A 20,287-nucleotide genomic window follows, 5' to 3' on the forward strand; every position below is an offset into this window, starting at 1 on the left:
AAAGCCTTGATATCAAGCCAAGAACTTCCAAAAAACCAACCCTATTCCTTCAAGTGCATGGTCCTTATTATTACGACCAGAGATCTGTGACTAGCATGCGCTGAAGAATAAGGGTGAGATCTCTATCACATGGAAACCCGACCAAACAATTCATAAACCAACCCGAGGGGAAAAACTTCTAGATAAGCGAATGGGGTGAATAGGCTAGTTGGAGATTTCAACGCTGGCTCATCGCTGGAGAACCAGAACAACGCCTTTTTGTGATGTGCTACACAGCTTACGTGTTGGTCAAGTGTTGGAATTCCAATTAAGACCCACGATTGAGAGTTCTAAATAGATAGGACGTGGAGTGGTGAGGCAAGAGCTTGCCGAAAAAAAAAAGATTGAAGAAGGTGCCAGTCAACATCCAGGCAGGCAATCCCTTCTCCCATGCCCAAAGGGTTTGTTGAGCGGATACTCGATCTTCCCGGATGCAGTTTGAGGTTTGTTGAGAGGTGCTAAATTTCAACGGCGAGCAATTGCACTTAGTGCCCGAAACCACAGAGCAAGCCATATTTTAGATGCCCAGAGATGCGGTGATCGACGTTTTTTGGCTCCATTAAGACTGTTGTTCATTTGCATAGTGTGTGTGTCTAGGGCTCTCGAGGAGTTGAATTGCATCAAGTTTATTAGATCCATTGTGTTCGTGAGCAACGTAGAGACAGCGAACTCACATAAATAGTTGGAAAAGGGCCATTCAAAGGCACTTCGTGAAATGAAGCCAAGCCTCTCCCACCTCATCTCCACATTTTCAAATAATGGGACATGAATATTCAAATTGAACCTACTTTTTAACAACTTCATTCAACGGGATTAGCGGATTATTGGCCATTGTTTGAAGCAACACTTCAAAAAAGATGTACGATTGTGTACTTCTCAAAAGAGCAACAGTTGAAAATACTTTTTGTGGAAAATCTCGTCTTTTTGAGTGCATTTTCTCCCAACAATTTGTGATGCGTGTTCTTTCTGTCCGTTGGTCACGGACTGTGCTTAAATATGGGTTAGTAGAATCATGGCCCTAAATCTCCCATGTGCATCACTGCCTTAATCCGAGAACAGAGGAGCATTAAAATGCATCTTAAAATTTGCCAGGCACCAGAAGAACACCTTATTCTCCACCAGGTTGAATTCAATATGTCTCTATCCAAGTACTTTTTAAGAGCCATTGCCAAATCCTGGGTGAAAAAAAAGTCGACTTACGAGTGAGTGAAAGTTGAGCGTCCGTACGTACTACTCCAGATCTCCTTGGTTCAAGCACAAGGATGCTCAGCTCAGCTTTAAGAGCAAGAAGCAGATGAGAAGAAAGGATAGGAGAAGGCGAATTAGCCTCATCCTCAATCGACAAATCATCTCAAAATCTCGATTCTCCTCATTTCTTCACAATATGGGAAGACTAACGGGTGCCATTTGGTTCCATTTGAGGTCAGGCCTTCATTGGAAGCAAACTATTATGCAAGATGATGAAATCGAGCTTCCGCGGTTTAACGTGCTAATCTGGCTGAATGAAACACCCAACAAACCACCTCAGTTCTAGTTTCAATGGTCGGATAATTGCTCGTAATATTTCCTACTCTGGTTTCATGGTTTGTGCAACTTTCTTTCTTGGAATCCCTTCCCTGAAAAACGCATTTAGAAGCGTCTAGAATACTTGTCTACAAGTTGAGCTTCAAAAGGGTTGGGGTAATCATATACGTATTGTACAAGTACATACGTACAGCCCTCGAGCTCATATTTTACGTTTCGTTTTGGGGATGAAGGGTGATAGTTGGTGGTGCAAGGGTTCATTTAGGAGAGGCGAAAGTTTTCCAGGGGTTCTATGATAGAAGAAGTAATAATAAAGTAATAATGATGATGGAGAAGAGCGTGGAAAAGGAAGAAGGAAGAGAGAAAAACCCGCCGAGTCATCAATGAGGTTGGTGGATTACTACTACTATAAACCATGACGACATTGGGGGGCTCCCTTTGGATTTCTTTGGGATCATTAAATCAGAATCGAAAATACTTGGCGTTCCCCAATATCCTCCAAGTTTCGGGTACAGTTGGCTCATGGAACTACGAATTGGCTTTGATGGAATGTGGTCTCGTGCATTTTTGGGAAAGATGAACGAGAAAGAAGAAGGAGGAGGGCTGATCCCAAAAAACAGGATGAAATCGAGTGAAAATCCATTTGCATCCTCAAGTTAACCCTACTTTCATTTCAGAACTGGTACGCCATTCACGGTCTACAACCAGCGATAATAAGTATGTACGTAGATATACTGGCCAGTTTGCCTGCCCGGAGATTATTCATTTTGCTTGCAACTATTACTCTGTCAGGGGCTTGAAAATGCATCGATGAACGAATAGACCGGGACTTGGGCATGAACATTCTCTTTCAGGACAGTCGGAAGATGTAAATCGCACATCTCGATTTTTCATGTTCTTCCATTCATGACTTCAATCTCCAAGATCCGAGGTTGGTCAATTGGGGCCTTTTAATTTCATGACGGAAAAGATTGACCCGCATCTGATGATTTGATTTGAAAAAATGCATGTTCCATGCATAGGCTTATCCCATGATTGAGTTAGGCGCAAATTGAGAGATTCTAAATGCATTATTATTTTTATTCACTTTCACTGTTCTTTGAGGCCCAAAGGCAGAGAGAAGAGAAATTCCAGCTGTTATTGAGGGGTGGGCTCCTCGCCGCAATGAAAACAGCTGCCTGTCCGAGGCTCAAATATGAGCAGTCAATGTGTTTTCAGCTGTTGGTCGGCCTAAGAAGCATTGCAGTGAGTAGTGGTGGTATGCTATACGAGTGGCGAGTGCTTCAAACCAATCGACAGGGTCGGAGAGAGGAATGACGTGAATGTATAAGGAAAAATGGTCTGCGGTCTTACCTTGGTATCACTGCCATCACTCTGACTCTGACTGGGAGAGACGTGATGGTCAACTTCGGCCACATTGGATAATGTGGTCTCACAGTTCACTTTGGACTCGGTCGGGCTGTAAAACCCGGAGTCCAGATCATTGACACTATTGGGAAATTTCCCCCCATTCAGATGCGAGGCCAATCCTGGCCTCCTCAGAGTATTGTGTCGCTCATAGTAGTCCAAAAGCGCTTGCTTTTGAATGAGCTTGAGTGTGTTATCCGTCACGCGGAGTCGTTTTTCCGGATCCAAATACGAAAAATTGGCCGGATCACTGGTTAGATCGTGATCAATATCACCGGAAGAGTGATCACCTGAGCCATTGGTATGTTGGGGCTGCTGGAGAATGTTGTTGGCCAGGTTCGGTACCGATTTGGAGTGGTGAAGATCCGTGGCAGTGTTTTCCTTGTTTTCCGATTTGGATTTGGAGATAATGCGCTCTGAGACCTGGTGTCGGAGACCCGGCCTCGAACTGCTATCCGATACATCTTGTCCTTTTTCTTGAGAACCAAGGTGTTTGGAAGAGGAGTAAGTTTGCAATGGGAATTTCTTGAGGTCGCGATGTGCCCTGGGTTCGGGAGGCAACGAGGCATAGTCGTTGATCAGGTTCTGATAATGGCTCTGTTGGTTGCTCCGTTTCAATTGATGCATGTTGCTATAGTGGTTACTATAATTCAGAGATAAGCTCTCCTGGTTTTGATACAAGGCTGAAGAGTGGTAGTGGTTTGAAACCGGATGGAAGCCGCGATTGTTTTCATTGTTATCTTGGTACTTGATAGTTTCACTGGAGCTATTGGTCATGACCGAATCCCGGCCATTGGAGTAGTTGTCATCGGATGGGACCCGCGTCCATACGCTATGCCGTCGTTGCTGTTGGCTCTGCCAAAAGTGCAACTGATGTTCGTTAGAACAACTCGGGGGCGTGGGTCTTCGTCTTTGACCTTTTTGCATCACGGAAGCCTCGTACCTTCGGGCATACTCCTCCAGTTCACAGGTCCGCGGAGTCTTGGGGAAAACGTCACTGTGTTTTCTCACAGGACTCGCCGAGTGCTTAGCCGGAGCTTCGATGAGCATTGAAGCAGACATGTAGGGCAGACTCTGAGGTTGGTGATAGATTCCGCCCGATTTTCGGTTCGTATGATTCTGTTGCATCATTACGTAGGAGGATGACCTCAAATGGTCTGAATAGTTGTTGAACATATTCGACGGCTGATATATGGAGTTCGATTCATCATGCCCATTTACAGAAGTCACTTGGGGTTTCACGATGTCACCATTGGTGGGGGCAACACTTCCCCCTTCCTCCGAGGGTTGCGAAGACGAACCCTGTGCCGAGGGAGAGGTCGGTCGTCTTGAAGGAGCACCCAAAGACTTTGAAGGACGAAGCTGATGATGTCGATGTGGATGCGGATGATGATGATGGGAGCGATGTTTCGGGGTCAAATCTGAATAATGTGCGCCATCATCGCTAGCTTTTCTTCTGGGTGACTTGGTGGTACCTGAGACATTCGCGTTAGGCGTAGATGACAGCATCGAATGGCTCCGTGATGAATCTACTGGCTGACTTGGATGTGGTGGAGTTGGCGGAAGAACTTCGCGCTTCTGTCGTTGAGACGGTGCTTGGCGTGTGGAAGAGCTGCAAGGAAACGAAGAAGAGACTTGATTTATCGATTGCTCTGAATGAAATTGATGATTTGTGCGACTAATCAGCCAGAGTCCTCCCTAATCATCATCGGTGGTAGAATATCATTCGATGCAACACAATGCCATTGCTTAGACGTGCCACGATTATTGAGCAATGTGTTGAGATAAAAGCTGTTGCAAAAGCTTTCAAGATCCCTATCACACAACCTAAGCTATGAGGCCTCAATCCACAACGGGACTCAATTTGGCACTCAGCAATCTGAAAGAAAGGCCCTTATTACTGAAAGGGGTCTGATAAAGGAAAATATTTATCATTATATTCTCAAGACAACGAGTAGGCGTTGAGGCTTCGAATACAGTTGCATACCTTGCAACAGTTCCCATCCAATTGGGCCATTGGCAATGACCATTGTTGCCCTCGTCATTATGGTCTTTGGCACATAATGCTATTGCTCTAAAATGGACCCATTATCAACTCTTGTCGATCATACGAAGCACTATCTATGTTCTCGTCAGTAATTGGGTTATTCAGGGATGCCAAAATGAATGTGGTCCGTAAATGAATGTAATCAAAGGTACAGGTTGAGACAAGATGACGAAAAGTCTGCGAAGCTGTCCGAACTTTTGCGTCAAATTTAGAGATGATGGGATGGGAAAATTATTGCAGATTTTTAAATTTCAAGTTTTGGTGTTTTAAGCAACACTGAAGGAAAACAAATTTCTACCAAACGAGCGAGGTAAGTGGCCGAGATACAAATTGCAGGGAAGCCTCTTCTATATATATATATATGATGGTGCCAAGGGAACGCTCCCAAGAAGAAAAATGATGTAGACAAAAAGTCGAACTCCCGAGACCTTCTTGAAGATACAGGTATATGTATAGAGTTGGAGAGCTTCTCAGCAACGATGGTTATGATGATGGTGATGATGAAGATGAGTAAAAGGAGGATTGTCTTAATTTGGTGCTTGGCAAAGACAAAAAGCATCTTGGAATTGCTCTTTTAAAACAGATTCCAGGCTCCCTCATTACTGCAGTTGTTTGGAGATGCTACAATACGTAGGGTTGGAATTAGGGATGGTACCAAAGGCGTCAAGAAGACATTTTATTGGAAGATGAATCAGGTGTTCGTTCATCTCTGAGTTTTTATGGTTACGTGCAAGTTGAGTTCTTGGGCTGACTGTGATTAATTGATTTTATAATCTTTGGCACCTTCTTTCTGGGCGCATCAAGATCCTGAGGGGTTTAATCCGACTTGAAATATGAAGCCACTTCCATCCACCATCGGCCATCAAGCGACTCAAGCGACCGAGGTTGGAGGAATTATAATCAGCTTGATATCCAGAAGTCTAAATACAATGTCCAAGGGTTGGAAGCCAGGGAAAAAACTTGTCCAATTCAATTGAGAGATGTTTGAATCTAAAATGGGTCGAACCACTTCAAGCCATTCCGATAGCAAATGACTTCATGCACGTTTAAAGGAAATAAAGCCGAGATTAGACCGAAGCCTCCCGAGCAAATTCATCCGGCAACAATTACACATAAATGCCAACCAACCAACCATTCTTCTGAGCATTCACCATCAGTTTGCACGGAGATGGCACTAGAGCAAGAAATATCACTCAAAGGTCGTCAAATTGGGTTTCAAAGATCCAAATGAACTCTGAAATTGACTCAATAAAAGTAATGACTTGCTCTCGAAGTAGGCCAGTCAACATCCACTGGGAACTTTTATCCGTGCCCTGTTTTAGGCCAACTCTCCTTGAATCTGAGCCAAACCTTCCCAAAGGTTGGTTGACACAAGGAGAGTTTTCTTCGTGTCTGTCCCCACTTCTCTGATGAAAAGAGAGTCCTCAAGTTTATCGCGGACCACCCTTAAGAAAAAGCTAGGGGTGATGAACTCCCTTCAAATCAAGTTCGTGATCAGGGTGGTTTTTCAACCATCAGCAGACCAGCAACGGTTGAGCCTCTCAGCGATTGAGAGGAGGGGGGAGTATAAATTTTCAATTTGTGCCACCAAGCTCGTCTTCTTCGCAAATTGAGAAATACCCCCTTGATCGAACCCGACATGAAGAGGCTCTTTATCGGGGCAGAAACCAGTTTTGTATCTCGTAAATTGCCGGAATGGTTTGCTTTTATCAATAACAGAGGATGAGACCATATTTCAAAATGCACTCGAGCTGAATAAAAAGGCTACAGACACATCATCCTGGTTCGTTATCTTTTCGACAAAACGAGCTTAAAACGATTAATCGATTGTCCACAGAAAATAGATCAGAAATAAAAAGTGCACGAATGGAAAATGTCTAGAGCTACTGGTTCCTAATTTAGGCAAAGGGTGACCAAATTGGGCGAATGTTTTGTAATGGAATCAAGCGACGGATTTTCAAATGCGCTTACAAAGTACGAAATACAGGACGCTGCAAAAAGCACAAGTTGGGAAAAAAATCAGGGCAACTGTCTGAGCCTGTTAAGCATATTTCCCCCGACTCAAATATTTACGTGCTTGGTCAAATTGAATCTGAAGTCTTTGCTACGAAGAACTATTAAAAAATCTAGTGCCTAATCAAAAATAATCAAATTGAGCCTAAAAGAAGATTGCTGACGCTCTCATGTTTTGGCCGCCTGAAGGACTTAAGGAATTTCAGATGTCCGTCCTCGGCCAGGTCTGTTTTAAAAGAATTTGTCGGTGATACATTTAGTTCCCCCCTTCCCAATGGTCTAAGATGGAACATGGAAAGCCTCGCCCCCCTCCTTTAGCCTCTTGCCGGCCTTTGATAGGCACATAGCCTTGGCTCTGACCTCAAGACTTCGCTCAATTTGGATATTCGGATATGAACCTCTTTGCTTGATTCTGCAGCCAAATTATCGGAGGGTTGCCAATATCCTTTACACTTAAAGTGGATCATTCTAGGAATGATGCTTGGATTTTCGATAGCCATTGCAATGAAGAAATTAACGAAATGTTCAGAAGGTACCAAAGATGACCCTTGAATTCTTTGCACGCTGCATAGGGATTTCTTTCCATGGATAAACTAAGCCTTTAATTTCTGAAGGAGAGTTTTTTTTCTTCCTCGTGTTTGACGGTCATTATGTTAACAAATGATTCGAGTTGAGGAATAAAAGCCGGAGCATATCCATCGCCATTGTCTGAATCTGTAATCTATGTAGATTACTTCCCGGGAAAAATTAATGGTTTGTTTACAACGAAGGTGATTGAGGTCCTGCTTAAAAGTTCAAGCACTCTTTCATTCTCTTCCTCGGGAATGGCCACAAAGATTGGACATGAAGATAAATATTGCATTCTTTTTGCTCTTCCATCTCGTCACGGACGTATGTACGAGGAAAAATGAACCCATTTTGCGAGTTCAACTACTAACTAAGGGCCTCAAAGACTGTTAGTTAATTCTATGAATATTCAAAAAGTGTCAAAATGTGCATTTTGCAATTAGTGAAGCCTTTCATGCAACCTCTCTCAGAGTCTGAAAAAAGAGCCACTGGGCTCTCGATGCAAATCGTTCATAGCCATACAATTATGATTGTTTCGGGACATGCAAAAACGCCAAAGATTAACTTTTGGCGGAACAGGTCAATAAATGTAGTGATCTTGATTTACAATCTTCGCTTTCAATAACCACGAGGCCTTACGTAACTGAACACTAATGACATTCGAGGAGTAATCACGATATGTAAAACCTCATTTTAAAAAAATCCAGAACATTTTCCCACCAAGTTGGCATATCCGGTCACGAGAGCCTTAAGGCAACATTCAAGTCCTCAAGTGTTTGCAGTGGGACGACATTAAATCCCGGTATTTTTTTCAGTTGCATAATTATGAATGATAACGACCAAAGTTAAGACAAAAGATGGACAAAGAAGAAAGACATCAGCGCAGCTTTGATGAAAACAAAGATTTCAACACAACTCCTTGGGAAGTGACTAAGTGAGTGTGTACAGAATTTCGTGTCTTTGTTGCGATTGGAATCGCTTCTTGCGTCTTGATGACACTTTCATGGAGGTGGACCACAAAGAACAATACCATCACCCTTCCACACTTGATTTATGATGGGAGATGGACGTCTTCCCTCGATAATTATTCTGGTGGTTCATGCCATTCTTCAAATCTTTAGTCGACCAAGGTTTTTTCTGATAAAAAGCCGAGAAACCGTTCACTTCACGCCGAGTTATTTTTGAGGGCGATGAAGCGAGACCATTACCACTCAAAAACATGCTATTAGTCTTGTTTTAATTAGAAAAAAGAACTTGCCAGCAGACTTGAGGAGCTAAAATTGAATAATTGCCCAATGCAAGTTTGCAAAAAAATACACAAAACCATTAGTTAAGCAGGCCCAAAATTACGACAGCAGTTGTGTAGTTCGGCTACCAGGAGCTTGTTGCTTCAACGGGATCTCAAGTGTCCATCTCGACTTTTTACTTAATTTGGCTCACTCACCCTTACTTTACCAACAACCTGGGTATCTGACCACAAACAAAAAATCGAAGCAAGTTCTTAATGTTTCTAATCATTAATACATGTAACAAGTAAGTTTTTCAACTGAAAAAAACCCTGACGTTATTTCAAGTTATCAGCAGATCTATAAAATGCCCAGATTGCACCAAGATTTCAAGTTGTCCAACGTATCCAGGGCGGTTATCGTAGCATTTGTGCATCACACGTTCTACAGACAATGAATGGTCGTGGAAAAGACTGTCCAACATCAATTACAAGCTGTTCTAACTGGGCACGAATTAGTGGCTTGGCTCATCATTAGCCTCACTTTTTCGAGACTGGCTGTCTCCTAGAGATCTTCGAATGCGTTTGGCTCCAAAGCCAACCCAAGGCTATCTTTGTCTGTCTGTCCCCTAACCCAAAACAAGAGTGAGGATTACACATTGCTACTCGAAGCCACATCTATGAACTCAAATCCACCCCATCCAAGCTCCACCTCCGCGGCCGAAAAGGCAAGAAAAAATGAAGAAAATGCTGACATACCTCGACACGACGCATTGTGACCTTAATTAATGTCTTTTATGGTGTTATCTCACTGTAGGAGGCTGGTTGTCTTGAACCCTCACTTTCATCCAATGTATCTACTAGATGTACCTTGTGCCAGTCGCTAACAAAGGATCTTCTCGCTTCGTGGCGGAGTGAAATCTTGCAGGGAGGATCGGCAAAGTGTGAATTTCTGCATATCGGTATAAATATCCACCTGGAGGGACCCGAGGCTGAACTCTTTCTCCGCACTAACAAAGCGCTCTACCTTGTCACGTTGCTTTAGTTTTATGAAAGACAATAAAAACTAAGACAGGATTAATTGAGACCGAGGTTGGCAGACACTTGGGACTTCAAGAACACCACCAAACTAACGGAACAATGGCTTGTTTGAAGGATCCGGATTGTACTTGCTGTGGCTACATGCATAAACGGTTCTTTATCGTTATGTGGTTCTTTACTAAAGAGTGAGGGTTGAGTGGCTCATGCGTCAAAGAACACTTGGCCCTTTATTAGATCTGTTTTTAAGGCACGAAATTAGAAATTCACTCCTCGTTATGAGGTCTGCACGCACATATTTCGTCTCGGCGTGAACATTTTTCGTCGAGTTGTTCATTTCACTTTCTTTCATCCTGGTCTTGAGTTTTTTTACCCTTTCCCTGGACACCCCCGACAGAATGAGGTGTGAAAACTGGCCCCTTTTTTTAAATTTCAGTGTCAAGATAAGGCTATTCCATAGGATTTATGTTTGATAAAATTAACCATTAGGTGGCGAAACGGTAACGATGACTTCACGGGAATCGAAATCGTCGTAACCTTGTCTGTCTGAAAGGGGCTCGTTTTTTCTTCCTTGGAAGCGAGGTTATGAAACATCTGCACAAATCAACCCTTCTCCATCCGAAAGAGGTCTCTTTTCAGTTCTCTTTCCATTATCATAGTAATATGGGAGGCTAAGAGCAAGCGAGAGATTGAGAGGATGTCTCATGAAAGGATAGTTGAATCCATTTCAAGATTTGATAAGGTTGGAAACCGTCAAATGAAGATACACAAACTCGGCTAGCTAGGTCTTTCGCAGTCAACCACTCGGTTCTGACGAAATGAACAGATCTTGCAAGGCGAACAATGCAAAACGCTTTTACTCGACGTTCACAAGACGCCTTCAAGTCAGCCACGACTGAGTAAGCGTAAATTCGTGTCCGGCTTGAAAGTTCTACACACGGATGCGCTCGTATTTTAGTGGTGATAATTTCATACCAATAAATGGAAACCTGGGTAGTCGCCGAGTACAAGATTATCAGCTGTTGTATCCGAAGTTTCTCAGAAGAACTGGTTTGTTTGGAACGGAGGAGCTCCGAGAAAGAAACTGTTGTTGGTCAGATATGTTTCCTCTCGATCCAGTTTGCTATTGGTTCGAGGATCAGGTCCATCAGTTTGTTGTCATTGGTTCGTTTTAGAGCCGGTTATGTCCATCCACGTTTGTTGGAGTGGGGGGAGGGCATTTTGCCAGAGTCTGCTCTTTCAGATTGAAACACGAGATAAAAAGGACACCAAAATATCTCCGTTTTCCGTTGAAAACGGCACGAACCAAGAATGATGGTTGTTTTGTCTAATTTTTTGCATTCCTCAAAGAAGAAAAGAAAGCTAAAATCTGTCCAAACGTTCGATACTTGAGCACTTGGATGGTGACCACATTTGACCCCTTTTTGGAATTTTTTGTCCCAATGACATACGGCAGTTCATAAGTGATGAATGAATTCGGTAAAGGTTGTTGACGGTTCTTGACAAATTATGTCATCTTGGAATGCCTTGGAGTCGCTTTCTCCATTGACCACAAAATGGGATGGATGTCCGTGGAATATGAAATGATCACTAGCTTATCTTACAATCCCTCCCTAGGAGATCAAATGCTTAAAGCGGATAGGAAGATTGCCCGACCAGGGGTCAAATCCACCGGCATTTGCCCCAATTTTGGAAAGAAGCGAACTCCGTATCTCTTGTCAGGGTGACTAGATCCTTCACGTAAGAATGTGTTTAGAATCAAAACCCAATTGTGATACAATGATCCAAACAGGGGATTTCATTTGTTGATTTCTCGTTGTTAATTATTGTGAAGTGTAGAGAGGAAAATAACTGCCAAGAGACTAATGATTGTCTGCTTCAGAGATTTTAATTACGAACTTGAGGAGGTAGTTTTCTCTCTCTCCCTTGCCGTCTCTCTCGAAGCTGCACTAATCAATGGCCAAACTTTCTTGTGGGTCTTTCAGAAGACAGTGATGATGGAGCCATCCAAATTTGTCGTTTCGGAGATTGAAAAATGAGTCTTCTTTTCTCGCTGTGTACGAGCACAAGTCCTCAGAAACAAGGGCCACTGAAGGTACTTCCATCCCAAATATGGAGAGTGGGTCAGGATCAAAGACCTGAGAGGTTTGTGCGGGCGCCGACCAATATCATTGCTCAATCTCGCAGATGAAATATTTCCAATTTTCTTGAACTTGACAATATTGAGTACCATTCCTCTCATCTTTCTGGGCTCATTTTCACCCAAAGATGTTTGAAAGCAAAAACCATTTAAGCGGAGCTCCTCGGTTCAAGTATGTGAATTCAATTGAATTTGGAAAGGGCTTTTTGCAACCCCTGCCAAAGACAGAGCTCTATGGACTTCATTAGATTCATTAGGGCGAGGATTAAAACCATTGATAAATGACCCTCAAGTTAGACTAACCATTATTATTGTCGCTTGCTAATGAGGTCTCGTTGGATGATTCGATTGTACCAGAAACAGAGTACGGCAATAAAAAGACTCGACTTCGGCGTCTTTGACAATAAAAGGCGAATCTCATCAGTGTTATGGGATCTGAAATGGCCATATACCCACTGGATGCCATCTAATGCAGCGTTAATGACAACGTGGGTAATATGTATTTAATGGATGCATTCAAGACTCCAGTTGGGTTGCACTCTGCCTTACTTCAAATCAGAGGATATGAGGCATATTTACACTGCTAGCATCGTCCAAAGCCGGCACCTTGAGCTCAGAAAGTTCGCAGTGGACAAGACAAAGTGGAAGATGAAGGAACGAAAAACCTCAAGCAGAGAGAAAATTGTTCAGTCTCTCAGCTCTCTGTTCGTCCATCACAACCTACATCAGCATGTTCTACTATGTAGTCGGGGTGATTGTTTCTCCTGGAGAGTTCTGTCTTCCCTGAACAAGCCCACTAGTTGGGCCGAGCTCTGTACCCTGTGGGACTCCTCGGATCGGGACTTGAAAAGAAGAAGAAGAACACGAAGAGAGAGAGAGAGGGAGATCATCTAGCCGAAGAAGTGAAAAAGAGGCGCTTTGCAATACAATTTTATGCCTCCAGGGAGCAAGAACCATCTTAACGATTGTATGTCAAGGCGCACTTGAGGAACGGTCTGGGAGGAAAAATCACTTGTTGACTATTTAGGAGATTTAAGCAAATGAAATGACTCTCGACTTTGTCTCGGCTACGACTGTGCTCATTTGATTGCTGATAGTCATGGATCAAGCCGCCTTGAGAAAATTGACAAAAAGTGAAATGCTCTTGACACCGGGTGATTTGACAGTTTTTGTTTTTGCTGAAATCCTGGAGATATGCATTGAAGAGAATCAGAAGCAAAGAGTACATGGTAGTGGCTCTTACCCTCCAATTTAGCAATTCCATCGGCGTTTCAGGAACTCTGTTGGAGATGTGACAATCACAAAATTTCTTGTTTCGACAGGGTATGTAGTAGTTGCAGAAGTAGCAGCATGGCCACAAAATGAACCTTGATTTGACATCTCTATTTTGGGAACCTTCAACCGGATGAAAACTCATTCAAGGACTTGATAGATAGATAGATTGTCCAACGATCTGCCAAGGGAAATCTGTAGATGGTGTAAACAGAAACATGTAATTCTCAAGACACCTTTAAAATGCAAGATTGAATTACTGAGCAACTTTGCATCTCTCGCGCTCAACATCTTGATCTCACGTCTGAGTGAGACTAACATTCCTCGTGTGAGCATTTGTCTTCCAGATGACCTCTTACTACAGTTCATCCAAACCTTGGAACAGCATCTGGGCAAACTGAAGTTTCAAAATCGGTGTCATTCATGGGTCTACACTACAATCCAGATCTCCATCAAAGAAGCATTTTTCTGCCCCCATATGTGAGAATGTTTACCCAAATCAGCGACAAAGCAATCGTCTGTCCGTTCGTTCGTTCGTCTTTCGGCGAGGTAAAGGCCTCTCAAAATTTGGATGCAACATATTGAAAATGTTGAAAACAGATTCCCCTCGTGATTCCCATTCAGGCTTCGGGACAATGAGATCAAGTTCGGCTTCAAAAGAATCCAATTCTCGGAGCCGAGATTGCTTCCATTTGGGCGCTAATGCAACACTTTGCAGACGCAATAATACCTGATCCATTCATACCTTCCCAATACCCAAATTCTGTCATTTTCCCTTACGCTAAGAAGGCTTCATTTTCCACGTGTACAGAATGCACCTTCAACGTAAATGAACCCGGTCTCGGAATTTTGGCCCAGATATTGACTCACGCCCTGCCCGGAACACAATCTAGAGTATGTACTGTAAATATGCTAGCTCTAAAGTTGGTTGTATTGTATGGTAGTTGTGGACCAAGATTTGGGTTGGAAGCTCTTTCTGAAAGGCGTCGTTTTGGTGTGAGAGGGAGTCGTCGTGCTTTGTTGCTCTCCGTTACGATTTGACCTTGGGACTCATGCAGGAAAATAACACCAAGGTTACTGACCATTATGCAAAAAAGCTTCTGAATATGAGCTAACTTCGTCGAATTGAGATATTGACGAAGAACTCGCACGGAACCAGCGACGAACATGATGATGTATGAGATCGTTTGATCACATATCTGCATACCTGCAATGCAATGAACTTAAAGCATGACTCTTTGTTCCTCGGTAGTCGTGTGACCTGACTTTTTAGGCGCGTTAGATTAATCCCTTTTTACTCGACTCGGGTTCACAATCAACTATGCCAATCGAGTTATTCAATGATACCAGTCGAAGCAAATGAGGGATTCTCAAAGCCAAGCACAATCAGGGCGATGTTTTATGGGTCTTGATAGCTCCTCTTCAACCCTGTCCTTTGTCCACTAATGAGTGGCGAAAAACACTTTCGTCATTGTTGGATGGGGAGCTATTTCTTGCCTTTTCTTTAGATGACATCTCTGATTTAGATAAATTATTGCGTGACTTCGACCTATGCTTGAGTAGCAACTAGAACTCTTTGTTACATGACATATGATATGTAAACACACGGCTATTGGTCAAAGACGCCCCTGAGGGCCTCTCTCAAATGCTAAACTCGTATATTTCTTCCTTTCAAAAAGCCATTTCAATCCCAATGGAGGCCTTCACAGCGATGCCGGAGAGTCTCCCGAGTGATGGACAATAGCAACGAAAACAAGATCAATTCCACGAGAACGGTCCAATTTCAGCCTGATCTACTTACTAGTAAGAAGACAGGAATGTGGTAACTGGTACTCCTGATGGACAACCTTGGTTCATACCATGTGGACGGACCAAAAAACCGTTGCTCGTGGTGAATTATGATGTAATGTGACCAGAAATCGGACCAGTTATGCAAAGGTCCAACAAGAGCTTATGGCTTACGCTCAAAGCCAGCCACTTTTCCCCCCAAATTTAGTCCCACTTTCCCGACGTCAGCTTCTTCTCCAAAAGTGCCTTTGTCTAGACGCTTGTGTAGATTTCGAGTGGATGGCTCGGGAAATGGTTTGACACCCGCCTCCGAACTCGGTATGAGAGATGCCAAATCGGTTGCGTGTACAATTAGTGATATTTTATTGTCAAATTAGTCTTTCTACTTTAAGATAAGAGTGTTGAGAGCAGGAACCGATGGCAGAATTTATGACCACCGGACTCCTTATTTCATTGAGGTACATGGGCGGACACCCCGGGCTTCAAGGAAAGTGAAGTCCCACGCATTTCTACCATCCATCCACTCGACTAACAAGCAGAAACACTCACAGACTTCAAATCCTCATTGAAATTCCTGGCTCGTGGCTCTGATGGCGTTATATTTTGAAGAAAAAATATCCATAATCACTTGGGTCAATCGTAGCCCAAGAAGTGACTTTCGGCAAAGTTCTTTTATGGATTGTGTTCACGCCTGTATCCTGACTTTGCCACCAGTTGCCAGCACTTCCGATGGGTTGGGTGCTATCGGGAGGAAATCTACCCCGTCGACCCGACTGCTTCATTCGCATTATTTCACAACATTGGTTGGCGTAGCAGTAGTAGTACCTCTTAATATTGTCTATAAACCCCACGAGTTGAGGACAATGCCCTATTAAGATCAGAAACCTGTGCCTAAAGTGCTCAAATGTGGCGCCCATTAGAGGTTCACTGTGTTTCCACTGACTCTAACCAGAAACAGGATGGTGGGGGATGAAGCAATTGAATATAAGGAGGAACAAAAAGAAGTTTCGTTTGACTCGTATCTCCAGGTTTAGCCAATTAGCCCTGAGAGAACAGTCATTGTTCAAAGGAGTCAAAAAAGGTTTAAAAAGTGTGACATGTGACAAATTGTGGATCCGGAAGAGTCATTCTGGAAAAATTCCGCATTATCTTTGACACGGAAACAAAGAACCTAGCAGGGAAAGACTCCGACGGTAATTGCTACTCAATGACGTGGATGCGTTCCACGGTGGTTCCTCATTTTTACAAAGCTTTGAATCCTGTCCAAAGATTCAAATGCAATCGACCGATGATGATGATGATGATAATGTGGGTATGGCTGGAATTGGCAACCTCGAACTTGTCGAAATGTAACCATTTGACTTTTAAATGCAGAACGAATAGCTCATTCGCGTGCTTCACTTCCTTGATTCATAGCTGAGTAAAAACCTTCAGAGCAAGCTTCAATACCCCATTCTTCTCCTCTTGTTCCTTCATTCTTTCCTCCTAGTACTTCGTACTGAACCAGGGTAGAAGAAGGTGGGTCAAGTTCAGAAATAATGAGGACACTGTGTATAGACCTACAATCAATAGCGCAAATCCGTCCAACACGTCCACCAACAACCACCAACTAGGTATCGTCGTCAAGGGTCTCATTCATTGGATTTTCCAATTCCATCTTTCCTCATTAGGGACTTCAGAGCTGAATAGGGCAGGTGAGGCAACATTCCAGAGTCTGGTTATGCCACGAAAAACCAGAACCAGTTGCTTATGGTGGTGTCATTCACCAAGAGAACTTATAATTCAGGGCTTTTTGAGGGAGGAGCTACTCAACTGTCATCGATAACCAAGAGCTAGGGCTGGTACTGAAGGTTAAATCAAAAGTGAATGTGAGCGATGCTGTATTGTGGAATAGGGGATACTGTGCAGTACATTGGAATGACTTCGTACATTAAGGAGACCTCCATCTCATTCTCCATGGGAGATGAACAACCACCAATAACTGAAGCACGCCAAAAAACGTTTGAGACACAGACATTTTTGGGATGTATTGTAATTGTTGTCTCTTGATAATTCAATAATTTGTCGGGACCTTGCAAGATGCGAGATGATCTGCTTACGACACAAAAATGTGAGTGATATAACACATGTGGTATTTCATTGTTCGTACTGTTTGAACAATCGAAATTGTCAATCTTAAGCCCCCAAGATGCATTGAGATGGTTGCCAAGATGAACTCGAGTGCACTTGTTTTGACTTTATCTTAGATGATAAGTGGGTTTTAGTGGCTCAATCCAAATAAGTGCAGTAGAAAGATAGAGATAGGAAACCAATAGATGAATGGAATAGAACTGGACTTTGCACACAAGATTGATCGACATCATATTAAATGTAATTGATACGAATCAAGAGGAATATTGGCTCACCTTTCTTCCAAAAATAATCTTTTAGACTGGGGCATATGTAGCTTTTTTACTCCTTTAATCATGCCTTCGAAATGATAGTACCTAATAGTTGCAAAAAATGAGCACTTATAACGAAGGGTGAGGAATGCGGTGAGATCAGGTTAGAAGCTAAAAGCAATCATTGTACGTACTGTATTTACATTAGTGATGTCATGTGGTTTGAACTTGCAGCAAAGGTCAAACGACCGCTACTGTTTTCATCACCAATGGGAGAAGCCAACAAGTATTCCCACCAAACTCAGCAAGACGGGCCGTGATGCTAAAAGCCAACTACCAAAGAACCATGTAAGTGGTTTGGAGTATGGATTCATGATGCTTCTAAATCCTCAAAATACAATGTCCAATATTTTTTCCGTGGCCTTCATTGCAGTCTTATAGAGAGTTTTTAAAGGTTCCTATTCTTTGCTTTTGCCTTCACTTCCCGTCGTCACGATCTTCTTGGTCATGATTGTCTCGACCTCCTCATCAGAACCATCGATCGTGTCTTAGTGGTCTATCGGGCTCATGATGTTTCAACAAAAAGAGACAAGTTAAACTTGTCTTGACTGAAAAACATTACACCAAAAACAAAATGTGACTTGGAGGGGAACAACTAACATCAGGTCACGCGCATGAATGCCTATGACAAATCTGCACTTAGCCGCAAACAATGACTGCCCAAAAATGGCAACACTTTAAGATCTCTAGTTTGAAATCGTTTTTGTTGCCATTAGAGACAATGATTCATTATCAAAAGAGGTCCAGTTGTAAAGAGCTGGGGTGTAAAAACAGGAAACCAATGTCCCATACTTTGTGAACTATCATTTGTATCTTTGTAATTTGTTTTTAATTCAATGTCGCATGTAGCGTTTGTTTAATCCAAATAAACCAGATTGACATGCGTTTAAGCTTTGCTATTCTGAGATGTATCCAAGCAGATGCTGAACGTACCGGATGTCCCTGAAAGTTCTTTACAAAGCAGGATGATCCGGAGAAAATAATAAGGCACCCCTTATTCGCCATGGGTTGCCTGGCAATCGACTTGCTCCCATTTAGATGAAGCGAACCAGGATGGACGCACTTCGTGTCCTATTTAGTCACATCCTGCGGGTTCCTAGATCTCAAACAGAGCCCCTCAAAAGCGTCTTTGCATGTGTACTCGGTGAATTGATTGAGGCGTACCTCTAGACGTCTAAAGAATACGTGTATGGTCCTTCAGAAGTCTGCTTCTAAATTTGCTACCGCTTCACTCATCCAGTTACATATCCCACTACCGGCACCGCCACCACCACCACCACCACCACCACCACGTCCCTGTCTTCTGATAAGCTGAGAACCATAAAATACATGCCATGAAGTCACTACTTTTCTATCGCCACGTGGGATGGCCTTTCGGCGAATCACAAATCTGGGCTTTGTCAGCTTAGATTCTCGCTCATCGTGGCGTCTCTTGGCCGAGATTACGCGCTTCAACGCAAGTGTTGATCTAGCAGAATTTTAAGATCTATGATCTACGGATGAGGAGAAAAAGAGCATGTTTAAGACGTTTTCTTTCTCCCCGCCGAAATTACAACCGGGGGTGACGCCATGAAGGGAATCAAGTAAAGATCCGCGAGATTGTGATTGCATGCCTTTATCTCTCGTTTATCCTGGCCTTGAGATCTTGTTTTACCTTGGTGACACTCTTTATCAGCCGAGGATGACTTTTTCTCGTTAGGAACGAACGATTGGTGGATGTGTTGGGATGTGAGGGGTATTTTACGAGCATTATGTGGAATGATAAAACCCCTCTTGAGTGTAAAGACTCAATTTAGCAACACCTTTTACGAACCAACTTGAGCTTGGTTCCCTTTATTCAGAGTTCTTGGTATTTACATCCATAAATTAAGGCTGTTTGCAGGGGAATTGGGGTGTCAGATTTTTGAACGGATTAACATGGTCATGAGTTGAGCTTGCCACTCTTGAATCAAGTTTATGAATGGCAATTAAACGGTGGGCAAGGCTCGTTTGGTCCAGAGCAAACAATCATTTCGATAAAAGGTATACCATTATCGACCCCGCCCAACACTGGAAGAACACAAAAAAACATCAGAAAAGGATTGAAAGAATATCATTAACTGACCCTTCAGGAGAGTACAACTAGGCCTCGGTACATATTGTAGGAATTGTTTATTTAATTCAATGCTGTACTTTGATGATGGAACTGAGCTTTGCGAAATTGTGTTTGTCCAGAAAAGATGAAGACTTGAAAAGTTCCCAAAATGTGCAAATACCGGATTATTAGCCCCCAGGTTTCAATGAGAGCGGGGTGGAGGTGTCGGCAAGATCTGCCAACTACAAAGTGAGAATTCTCAGCCATTCCTTGGAAATTGAGTTCGCCTCTGTGGGAGATTTCCACGCCAGAATGGGCAACAAGAGCTGTAATTTTAAGATCCCTGGCCAGATATTTTGAATAAATTCAAGAACCAGGCCAGATCCCATTTTGCAAAGTCTTTGAGAGCTGATTCCAGAAATAAATCTAATCACCGTAAATGTCATGAGAATCTTTCAATGTGTTTCAAGTCGTCATGGGGAGAGGCTAAATTATGAGATCATTTCAACGGATCAAAAATAGGGCTCGATCAACGTGCTCAATAGTATTTTATGATGAATGATGATCTTAAAGAGCTTTCCGGTGCATTTATTCCAGAACCTTGGTCACTCAACCCGCCTAGGCTTCCCCCAAGTTTAAGACATTTGGAAAGGTGTTGTCAAGTTATCAAAACCTTTTCCGCCAACAATGGAAGCAGATTAAATAAACGCCA

The 20,287-nt window shown here is 42.9% G+C and overlaps 2 protein-coding genes across 4 annotated transcripts in view; one reads left to right on the forward strand and one right to left on the reverse strand.

The window, feature by feature from the left end:
- The window catches only part of LOC131878219 (uncharacterized), a 29,185-nt gene extending 11,351 nt beyond the window's left edge, over window positions 1-17,834 (forward strand). The window contains exon 3 of the mRNA XM_059224141.1: window positions 17,676-17,834. Within this exon, the coding sequence (XP_059080124.1) occupies window positions 17,676-17,793 (118 nt within the window). The 3' untranslated portion in view covers window positions 17,794-17,834. The remainder of the gene's footprint in view (window positions 1-17,675) is intronic.
- LOC131878214 (NHS-like protein 1) overlaps window positions 1-20,287 on the reverse strand; it is a 102,236-nt gene that overhangs the window by 32,105 nt on the left and 49,844 nt on the right. For 2 of the 3 annotated variants that reach the window (XM_059224133.1, XM_059224134.1), the window contains one exon: window positions 2,917-4,582. In XM_059224133.1, coding sequence (XP_059080116.1) covers window positions 2,917-4,582 — 1,666 coding nt within the window. Of the gene's footprint in view, window positions 1-2,916; window positions 4,583-4,957; window positions 5,075-20,287 lie in introns of those variants that run through there. The other variant, XM_059224135.1, reaches the window with a different exon arrangement.

Source organism: Tigriopus californicus, chromosome 3 (genome assembly GCF_007210705.1).
Source record: "Tigriopus californicus strain San Diego chromosome 3, Tcal_SD_v2.1, whole genome shotgun sequence".
NCBI lineage: Eukaryota > Metazoa > Arthropoda > Copepoda > Harpacticoida > Harpacticidae > Tigriopus > Tigriopus californicus.